Source organism: Aythya ferina (assembly GCF_964211825.1).
Source record: "Aythya ferina genome assembly, chromosome: 3".
In the NCBI taxonomy this organism is placed as follows: domain Eukaryota; kingdom Metazoa; phylum Chordata; class Aves; order Anseriformes; family Anatidae; genus Aythya; species Aythya ferina.
This window is the reverse complement of record NC_140298.1, coordinates 88,656,232-88,671,243: the sequence shown is the minus strand read 5'-3', so window position 1 is coordinate 88,671,243 and position 15,012 is coordinate 88,656,232. Positions and strand designations below refer to the sequence as shown.

General features: G+C 39.3%; 1 protein-coding gene across 2 annotated transcripts in view; it reads left to right on the top strand.

Moving 5' to 3' along the window:
- Window positions 1–15,012, top strand: part of SMAP1 (small ArfGAP 1) — an 83,241-nt gene that overhangs the window by 20,858 nt on the left and 47,371 nt on the right. Inside the window, exons 4-5 of one of the 2 annotated variants that reach the window (XM_084515957.1) lie at window positions 374–449; window positions 14,636–14,710. In XM_084515957.1, coding sequence (XP_084372083.1) covers window positions 374–449; window positions 14,636–14,710 — 151 coding nt within the window. The remainder of the gene's footprint in view (window positions 1–373; window positions 450–14,635; window positions 14,711–15,012) is intronic. The other variant, XM_084515958.1, reaches the window with a different exon arrangement.

Here is a 15,012-nt window from a genome sequence, read left to right as displayed (position 1 = left end):
ATAAATGATCCTTTAATTATTTACTGTATTTACTGCGAGTACCTTTGCAAGTATTTGCAGTGCTACAGTTCTGCAGCTTATAAATACAAAGTGCAAATATCGTAACTGTGGAACGCTGGGTTACTTCTAGTATATCTTTCTGATACTTCATTAAGAGGTGAAAATGACTACTTTTCTGCAGTAAAAAGCAGCTCTTTTTGGACAATACAATAGCAATTGATCTGTGCAGAGTAGTTTCTGTTCCATTGTTTTAAAATGACAAAATGGTTTGGAACAAAATCTGCAGTTCTTTAATTTGAATAACCTGTCAGCCATTTAACTTACTGTTGCTATTTATCGGAATGCGTATTTTCCTTAATCTAGCTGTTTCCAGAGCCGTGGAATTCTTCATCAGGGACAAGTATGAAAAGAAGAAGTATTATGATAAAAATGCAGTAAACACCTTCAATGTAAGTAAACAGTTTCACCAATAATTGTGTCACTTTTCTTACTTGAGAGCTATATGAGAGAAATGTAGAAAACGTTACACACGTTAAAATGTCTTTCACAGTAGAAAACTTTTTGATACAGAGCTAAATGCTTTCTTTTATCTGTTGAAATCTGTTCCTAGATTCTGTAAGTACAACATGCATTGTCTATTGCATTTTTAACAGCAAACTGGTGGATCGTAATAACTTTCTTCAAGCCTTTTATATTGTGTTTTGTTCTTTCAGTAATGGATAGTTCTTTAACAGTATACTTTTGAGTCCTTTCTGAGTATCTTTTTCTGTCATAGAAATAAAACAGAATTACTGTTCCTGCGTACTTTGGTTTTCCTCTTTCTCTGTAATATCTTGATGAGAGGTCCTAAGGTGTTTTGGGTCCCTTTTATGAGGGTTTTGTTGCTCTGCCAAAATGCTAGAACCTTGCTTCCAGTGAGGTGCACTGTAATAGCAAATGAGTAATAAGCCAATAAAAAATGAAATAGTCATACATTCACCAGTGTAAGCTGGTGAGAGATTTCCTTGCAAAGCAGTTTTGAGAATGTCAGTCCTTCCTGAAGTTCAGAATTCATTTGTTTTCTTGATAAAGCAGTTCATGGGGTGTACAATCTAGTTTATACATCTCAATTTTTGTATAGGTATATGTATGCTTAAACTCCCGTATATCTACATTATTTAAGTATGGCCTAACACAAAAAAAAACTTACTAGTCCATCTGACCAGGCAGTGAACTTTGTCAAAATGAGCCTAAGGATGGGAGTAGACTGTGAATTTATGCTGCCTTTGCCGTTTCAAAAATGGATCTTCAAAAGATGTTCTTATTTTAGAAAATTTAGAAAACTGTGGAAATCAGAGAAGTGAATTTCATCAAGCATTATTGCAGTAGGGGAAAAGTCGCTTCACTTAAACCACAATTTATATTTTACCTCTTGAATTACTGTTAGCTACCTCTGTTATTTTAATTACAAAGTAGAAAATAGCAACAATCAGTTGAAACTAGTATAAAAAGCTCAAAAGACTCGCAACGTACTTTTAAGCACAAAGCCTAGGTGTCTGGTATAGTAGTCTACTGCTGCTTTAGTAGATTTGAATGAGTAATCAGATTTTGCTTGTAATACTGCAAACTAATATAAATCGTTTTTAACATAGCATTGAGAATAGAACCCAGGTAAGCTGGAGAGATTCACGTTACTGCTGAGTAGGGAACAGCATTTTATTTCTTCCTACCTGGACTTTTCTTTCCTTGACTAGTATAAATTGCGTCATTTTTCTGATTAGGACCAAAATCTGATTATGAAATACTTTAACAAACAGACAAATCCTGCACACTCACATTTACCTGCGTTTCTTCAGGGCCATCAGACATTGGGTTTGAGGTAGGCAATTTTTTGCTACTGTAGTATCAAAGTCCTAAAAGTACACAGATTCACTGAACTAGTGCAGTGCCTGTCATCCTGGTCTGCTGCTTGTTTTCAGTTGCTCTGCTTGGCTCTGATCCCAGTCCAGCTTGTGCACGCTTCTGTTTGTGTGCCTGGTATTCTGTGATCACCTCTTTGTGGGCTTTTGGACTGACAGGGAAGAGGAAGAAAAGGTGAACTGAAGGTGGGCCTTCATATTCTGCATGTCTGATGCGCTTCTTTTCTCCTCCTGGAGAGCCTTTTATCAGTATCAGTCTCAGGAGCTGTTGGTTGTGAACAGTTTAATTTGGAGATGCATATGTGTATTGTCATCTGGTACAAGGAGCCCCTTCTGGGTTTGAGCAGGTAAAACAAGTGCAAAAATCGGTTAGCTAGACCTTCAGGGCTGCTTTCCTTAATCAAGTGATTTTGCTGAAGTGGTGTTTAAAACTTCAAGGGACTTCCCTGGATTTGATTCACCGTTAAAGGTGCTTGTGATAAAAGCTTCAAGCAGCGTAAAAATTGTACATTTTAAGAGAATCTGTTCAAAACCATACACAATTTTTCAAAGATAAGTTTTGGCAAGATCAGAAGCTTTTCAAGTTTGTTAACAGCACAGTGTCTGTGTTAATGTATTCTGTCTGGTGGAGTCAGGAGTCTAAGTGTCAGGGCTCCCTTCTTGCTGCTGTGGTTATCAGGATTCTTGTATCAAAATGTTAATTACATGAGGTGTTTTTTCTGACAAGAAGACTGGTGTAGTACTAAATTGAGTTTTGAGAGACCCTGACTATAAGAACAAATTTCTCTAGTGGCCAGACTTGTACTGCCATCAAACACGCAGGCCAAAAATAAGCAAATATGAAAAATTTAATGACTCTTCTCATATATGTATATATTTTTTTTCTGTTTAGCTTCTGCTAATGTTGCACTATTTGACTTTGTTTTATTCTGATCGGTGGAAAACAAGAACAACAAAACTATGAATAAATAAGCCTGCTATGAGGCAAACTGTTTTATTTTTTGTGCCCCATGGAAGCATCCTCAGATAGACTGGGTGCATATGACATGGTGCTGAGTTTGCACAACTGAGGTTTTTTTTTTTCCTTTTTTCCTTTCCTGCTTTTTCAGGCATCTGCTCAGAGGGCAAGGTATGACCAACAAGCATGGAAGGAGGCAGTAACTTCTGTAAGCTCCACACAGCCAAATTCAATTCAAGCTTTATAAGCAAGAGCATCTTTTTTTGAAGTTAAGGTGTAGTTTAGGGAGACATAATCCTCAGGAATCCTTTAAGGCAGGTGGTTTTCATTTGCAAAAGCAATTATCATTGAGCCAGCCCAAAGACTGGGAATTTCAGAGTAACTTAATGTGTGTCAGCTCTTTGAGGAATCGTTACTGTTGTAATGCTCTGTAAATGTCTAGATACAGTTGTAGGATTCTGACTGAGACTAAATTGTCAAGACAGCTGTATGGTATTTATTGTATTCAGAAAAATGTATCCTTATTATCAATGCATATTCCATGTAAGCAGCATAGCCTGTGACAGAAGTAGGATTTCTCAGGCCGGTGCCCATCATATTTCTCTTTCAACATTAATTAGTCACGCTAGTATAAAAGATTACCACTTCCTTTCTCAGGAAATACTTCATAGCCCTACTGTGGTGAGACCTTGGTTTGTCAAGATTTCGAAAGGCCAGTTGCTTAAGGAAGCCGAGCGTCCATCTGACCGGCTGCCTTCCTGGTTTGCTTTGTTGTGATGGAAATTTGAAACATGCAGGACTTCATGTTTGAATTCTAAAACTTGAGGAATAATACAAATAGAAACAAGTGAAGCTGATTATGTTACTTAGGAATATGTTATCTTTGTATGAATACTGTCGGATTTGACATTGCTAACCGCAGGAACTTTTTTTGCTTATTGAATAATCACTTTGAGAGCAGCAGTAATTGTTAACAATTTGACTAATTTAAAATACTTCCAACATAATACTGTCCACCTAAGTCTTTTCTGCCAAGCCCCCAAGTTTTTGAGCAATATGTAAGCTGTAAAGGATGCCACGTGCAATGTGGAATCTGTTAAAACAAACTTCACATAGCCAAAGGATCGGGGTCTTTATGAATGTGATGCATCTAAGACAGTCATGTGAACAACTTGCTGTGCACTGTGCTGTGGTATTCGACTTGATTTACCCCAAAAGCTTGTACACAGCAACTGAGGGCTTGCATCGCTTCTGTAATTAACTACAGATACTTACCAGAGGTCAGGTGGTGTGAGGTAATTTTGCATGTTAAAGCTCTTCCTCAGGTGGGTGCTGATATGAAGCTGTTCAAGAATATCATTCCACTTCAGACTTGCACCTGAGTTTCACTACAAAGCAAAGGCAAATCCTTCTGTACTCATCCTGTGGTGTTGCTGTACAGAACAATCCGAGACATGAAGGGTAAAGCATGCAGAGTGGTTTCTCCTTCAGTTGTAAAGACTGTTGCTTAGTAAATCTGTTGTTTGCTGTAGGCTCTCATTAAACTCTTTATGCTCTTTTATTTTTTCCTGGAGCGCTCTTAGACGAGCACAGCTTACAGTTACACAAACACCTTTCCACAAAAATCTGAACTTGTCTGCTTAAATTAATGACTTGGAGGACTTTGCCAGACTTGTTGCAGTAAATAGAAGTGGAGCAGATGTAAGCCTAGTCAGAGACACGGCGTATTCCAAGAGAACGTAGTATAAAACTGTCATTATTTTTAGGAGAATAAACTGCCTTACTATTTTTGAGGGCTGTTCCCTGTTACAGCAGAGCATACTTACATAGCTCTAAAGTTGGGTATGAAAGGGGGTTCCTAAATGGGAAAAATACCATACAGAGAAGGCAGCTGACTGTTTTAATTCCCTTGATTTTCAGTCTTTTTTTTTTTTTTTTTTTTTTTTTTTTTTCTGGTTGGGCTTTTCTACTGTATTCCTCCCACCAGACTTTAGTACAAGTGCAGATAATTCTTCTGTTTCTGTATTTTTGACTATACTCTTTTATTATTCTTATTTTTTTTCTGGTACATATTGATATCTTTCTGGATTATTTAATATTCTCTTACTTCCTCATACCACTTCCTGCTACTTCCAAGAAAGCCGTGGATGCAGGCAGTGATGAAGAGCCAGAAAAAGAAACTTCGGTTGTTAAGACTTCCAGATGCAGCCTGTAGTTGTCCAGCCTATGTGATTGTGCAAGGCGATTATTATTATTATTATAAATTTCTTCTGGTGATATTTTCATTGTTGAAGCTGTGGCAGATACAGCTATTCTCGACTTTGAGGTCGGGTTCTTTTTCCCAGCTCGTATGAAATTTGTTCTCTGTATTGCAGAAACAACATTTGCCGTAGGCTTTGTAACGCCGCCTGATGATGTAAGATGTTCAATGAGTTGAAAATGGGTTGTATGCAGTTCATCAATAAAACTTAGGATAGAGGCTGAAAAAAAGAAAACAGTGTATTTACAGCTAATGGTATTTTTAGTTGAACTATCATAATTTTTGATTCTTTTGAAACACTTGTATGGCGCTGAAAGCAGATTGGTTTGCAACTGGAGCAGCTTAGTTTGAATGCAGGCTGAGGAGTGTTCTCAGGAATCTCTTCAGAACATCACAACAAATGTTAGGCCAGTTTTCTCAGTGAAGTAGAGCACATTTCCAAGTATTAACTCATTTTTGTGACTATCAAGACAAAGCCCTTATTTGTCAAGTGCACTTTTTGGCCTTGTTTCTTTCCCTTAATTCTCTAACCAACTGAAGACAAAGTACTTGAAAACAGAACTGGAAATGGGGAGAGTGCTTTTAGAGATCAATTTCTAGCCTGGAAGAAGTTCAGAGATTAGACTTAGAATATTAGTAACTGTAATAACTAAACGTGAAAACTAAGACTCGATTGCTTCCCCTCCATACTGTTATCCTAAGAAATAGATATGCATTATCTGCTCGAATAATAGGTAGGTGGTTCCTAGTTGTATAGGAATATGAATGCGTGTTGTGTTTCTATCATTGCTAAACAATTTAGCTGATACCAAAGCTGCTGCTGTACTTAATATTCATATATAATTTCTGCCTAGCCTTTAGTAGGTTTGTCACCACTATGTGGAATGATGTCTGAGGTGGCAGTAGTGGGTGGAATTCGCTCTCGTTGAAGGGAAGGTGTTGTGAAAAGTCAGAGCCCTGGGCTTGCTAAAGGTCTGAACAGAGCTCCTGAAAGAGCGTTGATTGGTGTCTGTGCTCGGGCATGAGTTGCTGCCTGATTTTTGGTCACAAGTGGAATGATTCAGTGCTGTGATTATACCCAACAATGTGAAGTGCTCAAAGGGTAGCTTGTCTCGTCTTCAGCAGAAGTTACTTGTTCACTCTGGAAAGAGGCAAAAGGCGTTCTGCATCTGCAAAATCTTTTTGAAAGCTTTTTCTGAACAGAGCATTCATCTCAACTGATGATCTCTGTATTGAGCTCCAAATACTTGTAATCAAAGCTGTACACCTGGTAAGGTGGCAGGAAAGCTGATAATGAGGCCAGGTTCTTAGACGCAGTGGCCAGGAGAAATTATTCAAGTTGCACAGAGGTTTGGGAGATCAAGTTTGAAGCCATCCTATTTCCTAACAACAACAACAAAAATAGCACCTCTCTTTGATATAAAATAAAAACTATGAAAAGACAAGCTTGTTTAAACGTTTGTTTATATCAAATGCAGAGACCCTTATGCCATATGAGTAACAAGGAAAAGAAGCAGTGAGGTCACTGTGTTGGTTGTGTATAAAGATGAGTGGTGTAGCTATTAACACAAGTATCTCTGCAGTTTTTAATAAAAGTATATAAGAAGAAACAGCATGACTTCTCGGAATGCCTATGGAAACTGCCCTGTAAGGGTGGATGGTAAATCAGCTTAAGCTCCCTCCAGATACTTTCAGCCTCGGGGAAATAATGAACTGGTACAACTTATTCACACTACGTGTAGTGTGAATATATTATCATGTACTGATGATACTCAGAATAATAAACAAAGTTTATACATTTTAGAAAGGGTGTGAATTATGTATGCAGCAGAAGTTCTACGTAACTCTTAAGTTCATGGGAAGAAAAGAATAATGGGCCTACATTTTCCATGCTTTAAGATGCTGTGTATAATTTAAGAGATTTGAAATCAGGCAACTGGATAAAATGTGATGTGAATTTAAAGAATGTGGTAACACATTTTCCAGAAAGTTATCTTAAAGGAGATTAGTGTTGTAAATTTATTATGGATTTAAAATATACCGCATGGGCAATTTAAGATGGAGAAATTGGGGTATGATAGAATGGGTGAACAATTGCTTTATAGTAATGAGCAATGAGCAGCATTCAGAGTCATTGGCTTGGGGAGAGGTTACTGGTGGCTTAAAAATCAAAACAGCTCCGCTCCCAATATTACAAGAACCATAATCACAGAATCATTACGGCTGGAAAAGCCCTCCAAGATCACCTGGTCCAACCATCCCTGTGTCACCCACTAAACCATGTCCCTAAGCACCACATCCAACCTTTCCTTAAACACCCCCAGGGACAGTGACTTCACCACCTCCCTGCTGTTTTTAATGTTTTTCCAAAATGGAAAATGTGTGAATCAAGTGATACAAAGCATCTTTGAAATATGCTAAACATGAGGAAGCACAAAAACACAATATGATAATGACTTGAGGGCAGGGATAAAACTATTTTGCAAGATCGTGCTGTTAGAATGAGTTAAACTACAGAATTGCAGAGCAGCTGTTTGCCTCAGTCATCTTTGTTCTCCGCCACTGGGTATTTGTACACATTGCTTATATTTCTCCCTCCTCATTAGCTCTCTGTCCTCCAGACTGAACAGTCCCAACTCGCTAAGCCTCTCTTTGCCTGAAAGATGCTCCAGTCCTTTAATCACCTTAGCAGCTCTTGACTTGCTCCTGTCAGCCCATGTCTGTCTTATGCTGGGGAGCCCAGAATTGGATGCGTTGCTGACACCTGCCCAGCTTGTTCACCAGGACCTCCAGGTCCTCTTCTGCAGAGCTGCTGGTGATGGACTGTCCCACTGTGTAGGTCATCGATGAAAACGTTCAGTGATACTGACCCCAGCGTCAACACCTGGGCATAAAACTAGTGCCTGGCCTTGAGCTGGACATCGCCCAGCAGTGGTTAAGCAAATAGTTTGGAGAGGCCAAGGTGTGAATTTTCTGTGTGCAGCTGCATTCCCAGCAGTAGTCACGTGTGGTGTCTTGCTTTCCCCTTTTCCATAAGGAATAAAGGACTTTCATTTGAGGAGTAGTTAACACAGGTGAATTGCCTAGCTACAACTTCCTATGTCCATGTGGACAAAAACTCTGCCAAAGCCGAAATCGGTAGTGATTGAGTTGCCAGTTCAATGTCAGTCATGAAAATGTAAACGATCCTGGTGTGCAGCGGAGCAGGCATTGCCACTCCGGAGGAAAAAAGGTTTTGTTGTGAAGTGTTGGGAAGCTCTCACCGAAGAGAGCTCTTTTCCCCGGAACAAATGCAGAAACATCTGTTGGGTTGGACAGGGGAAATGGAGAGTGCTCCAGTAAGAGATTAAAAGCATCTGTTCTGTTCATCCAGTGTCAGCCTTTAATCAAGACATGTTGACTCTGTAACATCCCAAGAGGATAGATACCTAAAGAGAAGCTAAGTAACCTAAAGAAACATGGGCAGCCATAGGTATGGATGCTCGTGAGGTTGGGAAAAAATATGTATTTTGCACTGAAGTCAAATACTAGCAAAACAAACTTCCAGATCATTGAGTCTCTATGTGATGTAAATGTTCTGAGTGTCTGTATTTCTGCACACATACTAAAAGAACTACAGGCAGGTTTTGCACAAGCTTTGCTGTATTCCTGAAATGAGATGCAAGCACTCTAAAGGAATGGAGGAGAGACAAACCTGTTCAAAATAGTGGCTGCACAGCAGTACTGGGTTCTTTGAAAAGCCACCGACTGCTGTGTTTTGTGAAACGTGGGGCATTGCGTCTGTTCTCCATAGCGTCCAGCAGCTACAGCTGTGAATGGCAGAAATGTTTTACTGGCAAAAAGCCATCGCAGTTAGCCTGAGGAACTTCTGCAAGGATTCAGAGATAAGCGTTAATAATAGTATGTTAACATTCTTATACTTCTTTTAAAGAGATCTACTCTTGAAATACTAAAAAGTGGTAAGCAGTTGTGTGTGCATATCTGCTAGGACTCAGTGATTGCTACTGCTTTGAAATTGTTTTTTCAATGTGTGTTGGAGATGTGCAGTAATAAAGACAATGAGAAACACACCTAGTAGCCAAACTTAAAACCTGCCAAAAGAGTATGGAGTAGTCCCCCTGATTTAAGTTATTTCCCTGTGTATTGTGTGCATTTAAAACGGCCACTCGAGGGCACCTTTGCCTTTGGTTCAGCTGCTAACTTCCTGAATGTATTGACCTGGTTTGGTAATTGACTCATTTTTTAATATCTTGAATCTTCTGAATGATAGCACCATAAATGTCAGGTGTAATGGGAGCTTGTTACAGGTTTCTAAAGCTTTAACTTGAACTCTCTAATGAAAAGTTAAATAGTCAAATGCAGTACTTCAAGAGAAAGATTTTGGAAAAACTGAAACTAAAAGTTGATGAAAACTTTTGACATTAATGTTCGTAAGTGTTTGTATGACTGCTGCCTATCACCAGAAATATCTTAGTAAAAGCTTAAGTAAAATCATTGTTAGATTTTGTGCATGTTCTCTGATAGCTTCATTTCTTTTAACCTTACTTTTCACTTGAAATAGTTTCTGGTGTGTAGGCTGTAGCAAAGCTGTAGGGCCAAAGACTGCTTGTATTGGTGCCTTCCCATTGCACTACTACCACGGTGTGTGTTCGGATAGTGCTACTACTAAGAAATCCTATAGAAGCTTTTAATGGAGAAAATAGGAAACTGGTAACCCCTTTCTGTGTAAGAAGGACAAGGAATTGGATTAATATTTTAAACTTGTAGGTCCATGCTTTTCTGTTCTTTCTTTCTGAACCAAAGAGCCTCTTAGAGAGCATAGTTGGAAATGAAGTCTTATGGTACCATTACACGTGTACGTATTTTCTTGTTCTGCACTGAATATTCTTGGTGTTTTAAAAGACACTGATGAGTTTCATTGCACAAAAGGGTTGTTTTGGCCAATACCAGCTTTCTTAAAAGTACTCCCAAAACAAACACTGGAAAGAGATTCAAGAATTGCTAAAATGAAATGGTTGCAAGTCCTTAAGTCTCAAACTCAATTAAAATTTTATGATCTTAAGTATATAAATGCAGAGCCTTAATAAAGAGCTCCATACTTCACTGTCTCTTTTAGGCACTTCTGAATTCACTTCTCAATCACAAGGCCCCACTATTCTTAGGTTAAAAACTAAAATGAAATATTCAGATGCTGGTTGTCAGTTTGTAATACATTTTTAATGCATACAGGCATGTCAGTTTTATCCTCTTCCCAGCAGCATGTACGGTTGGTTGTAGGGGTTGCCACTGGTTTTGTCTGGTGGTTTCAAGTGCCAACAATCAACTGTTGCTGACAGCTTTCCAGAGCAGAATGCTAGCATATGCTGTTGGAGTGGATCAGCGTGTGCTGCTTTACTTGGATTCAGGAAAATGGCTAGAAACAGCTTTTAGGTTTTTGATACAGAAATTCAGATGAATTTAATGTTTTATACTTGTGGCCAAAAGGCTTCGGTCATTTATCTTTAATGGCTTTGGTGACAAACCTCACTCCTACCACCTACTTTCTCAAATGCCTTTCTGTTGCATCTGAATTAAATACAAAGGTATTTTCCATTGTCCTGCTGTCTGCTCTTCAGACTTCATAATTGGTATCAGCACTGGCCTGTTTTTCTAGAAACTTTCTTTTTGCTTCCAATGGAGTGTAAGAAGTGAATTAAAACTGACAAATCAGGGAAGTGGTAACAGGATTATTGCTGTGGAGTGGTGGTTTTGCAAACCGTGTTTTTTTTGGCACTCTACAGAGGGGGATGTCTGCTTGTAAACAACAGTATTTTAGGGACTGGAACTTGCTCTCAGTTGGAGAGCTGATCTTCCCTAGCGATGTTTCTGATCACCCCCACAGAACATTATTAAGAAAGGCTGGTAAATGCCAAACAGAAACCATGTATTACTATGAGATGGGATCACATAGTGCTGCTTTGCAATGATCTCAGTCTACTAAAAAGGTTTTAAAATTATTATTAAAAACCATGGTCGGCCATCCTGCGCGGTGATCAGCTATAAATATTCAAGGTGCGTTTGGGGCTTTCCACTAATTAGGGGCAGTGTGAGCAGCACAGCCTGCAGCACTGCGGAGCTGGGTGAGCGACGGGTTTGATCCAGGAGCTGCTCTGAACCTCAGCACTCACGCTGCTGGCCAGCCGGCGCTATCAGCACAACCGTGGAAGTAGGTCACCGAGCAGATGCTTTTTCAGTTGCCATTTGTTAGTCAAATGAGCTTCGTTAGCTTGCCAATAAACTGGGACAGCTTCATGAGCTGCTTTAGCACTGTAGTGGTTTTAAAAACAAAGATTTGCTGGAACTGTAAGGCAGCAACACACAACTTGTCAGCTACCGTTCCTCGTCAGCGTTTCAGTTGTTCAGTGACTTTATGACCATCACTAGTGGTGTGCCAGCAGTGCAGGCAGGGTCTAGAAGCTCTCAATGCTAACTTTGAGAGTGCTCAACATGCATTTTTGCAATAAAATCATTGGAATAGTGTTGAAGTTGTTTAAGGATGATTTATGCAAACGAGAAGGATTATTTGATGAGGTTTTTGCTGTACATTATAACATACACATCTGTGGAGTGTGCTGCGGTTTGAGAACAGGAGCACACCACAACCTTGCAAAGTAATAGTCACGGGACAGTACAAGGTTTTATTGAGATCTCAGAGCATCAGGCAACTTCAGTGATTTGCAAAAACAGTACATGTGGCTGAGTTTGACTTAAAATTTTTGCAAACTGGAAAACAAGTTCTCGATGATTGAGTCTTGTCTCTTTATGCTTGAAGACAGTATCACAGAATCATCTGTGTTGGAAGAGTAGATCAGCTTTTATAATGACTTTGATACTAGTCAAAATTCAGAATCCCAAGATAACAAAATGCCCGTACGTTGCAGCATTATTACAGTTCTTAGCTGTGTTTGGTGCTCCTTCTGGTATATGGACGTGACGCAGGGAAACACCTGAGCATCAGCTAGGGGCAAAATAGCTGGCTCTGCCGGGGCTGATGCTGGCTGCTTTGCTCCAGCTCTCATTAAGGCTCCTCTGCAGTCAGTGCCACGCTGGGCTGCTCTTAGCTCAGGAGGGGCTTGTTCAGAGCGAGCTGGGAATGGTAACGGGATGCTGCTGGTCCCTCAAGCATCCATTTGTACCAGTGGCAAGTAATCCTCCAGGCTTCTCTGGTACCCTGACAACTCTACAGCAGACTGCATCCATCTGTCTTTCAATCCTGTTTCATGTTTAGCTTTATCCAGCCACCCAGTCTGACTCGATGTTTTTTTAATTCAGATTTCCTTATCTGGTGCAGCACGGTAGATAACAATGTAACATGATACAGTGATGATAGAAACTGGTCGACAGCCTGAACTCACGCCATTACTTCCACTATATAAATTTAATCAGTTCTATACATTGTAAAGCGTTTTCTTTTAAAGATTATATTCACTCATACACCTTTTGTATTCCTGCTCAGTCAAGTGTTCGCATATGTCAAGTGTGCTTTGAAGAGCTGGTGTTTAGCCTGAAGTGAATGCAGAGCTGTGTGTCTATAAACGCTTCCTCTGGGCATTTCTCAGCTTGTACGTCCTGATCCTATCACAGGACAGACTGCCACTGCTCGTCCCTGTCTAGCTGCTTACAACTTGCATGCCACTTCTCCATTGCTTGATTGGCGAAGGTACAATAATTTCAGGCCTTTGTAGGATTATCGCATCCCAGGTTAGATGATCCCTTAATTTTTGAAGATGAAATACAGATTGAGAAGAGCTATTGTAGAAACAGAGAAGTGACACAAACATCTATAGTGCTGATTTCTCCCAACACCCAAATGCACTTCTGCTCATCTGGTTCTATGGGGTGAGTAGCTGCTACCTGCTGCTCACCTGTGAGAGCAGCTGTCAAATTCTCTAAAATCTGAAGAATTCCAAAGAATTTTTTGAAAGCAAAAATTGTACTTTATCTATAGAAACCATATGTAAGATGGTATCACAATTTCACACACTTGCATTTAAGTGAAATGTTGATGAAGAGCACTTTATTAGAGCTCATTGTTTTGGGTATGTACCTACCTATTTTTCTGACACCTTTATTTGGCTGCAGCGTGGTGTAATTGGAATAACCAGGATCCCCATGTTCCTATAGCAACTAAATGCTACGGTGTAGGACTGCTTTCTTGCAGCAGATGTATCCCTAACTCTTTTGATAACCTGAGGATTTTAAAACAGTAAATTCAAAACAGAGGACTCTGTTCCATGTCTCTGTAGGTTAAACCTGGTTTAAAACTGAACGCTTTAAAAAGCTTTGCTGAAAATACTCCACCTTCCAGGTTAAGTATAGTTTGAGTTTGTGAAAAAAATGTTTATATATACTCTATGAATATCCAGATATATGGGCTATGGCACTGGCAGGATTGTTTGTAGCAAATATGAAGTATGTAGATATAAGATACTTTTATTTAACAACAACAAAAAAGGCACTAAAAGGAAACTGAAAGCTACAGGAAAAAAACACTGTCATCTAAATTGGTTGTTTTGATCCGGCATAATGGCCTGCTCTGCAATAGCTTCATTTACTTCTAAGTTTTCCCTGTAGATAGTAGAGATGATCCAAGACATAGCAGAAGTGTCACCTTTATAGCTCTCAGGATCTACTACCTGTTTGGTAAAGGTAATTCTGTTGCATTTTTGTAGTAAGTGTAACAGAAAGATAATGTTTCCATTAAAGTGATCAACTATGCATAAAGAAACAGAATAGGAAGATGTATGGAAATGCATTTAGAGAAATCCCATTTTCTTGAGCAAACTGCATCGGCTGCATATCAAACTTAAACCTTTTGGACCACTCTGCAAGTCTAGCAGTGCTTATAGCAAATTTATGTACTGGGTCCTAGGAAAGAAGCATCAACTGGCAGGTCTGGCATCCTACCCCTAGGATGCTGCCTTGCATTAAGCTGTTTACTCCTCTGGAGTGCTCTTAGAGGACAGTTAATTACAACTTTAATTACTGAATAACTTCCAGAGTTATTTTGCGTTGTTTTTAATAAAATTACTGAGGCAGTGAACAAGAACAAAGGCACTCTTTCTCCCCCCCTCCTCTGGGGACAGTATGCCTTCATGCTTCAGGACATTAATATTTCAGGAGTCACGTTGGAAAAAATTGAAAAATGGATGAAACCTAATTATTTCTCGTAGGCCTGTGATACGATCATATCCAGGTTCATTTGCTTACATGCTGTTCTAGTGAACCTCATTAGGAGTCACTCGTTCCTACTTGACAGATCTCCTTTAGAAATTGTACTGAGAAAATTTATGAAGTTAAGTGGAAATACTTTGTTTCTTACTTTTGCTTTTTCTGTGTTGTATGTTTCTTTTTTCTATACTCTCAAAACTATTAAAAGAGAATGAAAATCATGTCTTAGCTGCCTCTGTTCCCCATCCACCCATTTCCCACCTATTCTTGCTTATTTTCCTTCTCATTTCTTTCCTCTATTTTGTACAGATATCCTCTTCTGATACTGCTCAACCTTTGACATCCTCTCCTCTGCAAGCTGCTGCTGAGAAGAGCAAAGCAGAGGTATATTGGGTTTTCTGCTGTAACTCTTGTCAAGTTATCTAATCTGCTCCTTTGCACAAATGTTTGCATTGCTATAGAGTAATTTCAGCGAGCTAACCAGGTAATTTGTATTGTTAGTAATACTTAAGGCATTTAAAGTACTTCTCTCCCCCCTCGCTTCCAGGGCTTGATAAATTAAAAGAACTGATAGAGTGGGACAAAACATATGCATGAGTGATATGTGCTAACATTTACGTGTCACAATTCAGATTTTACGTGTCGAAAGTCAGATTTTGCTCTGGTTTAGTGTCTCAGAGCTGTGT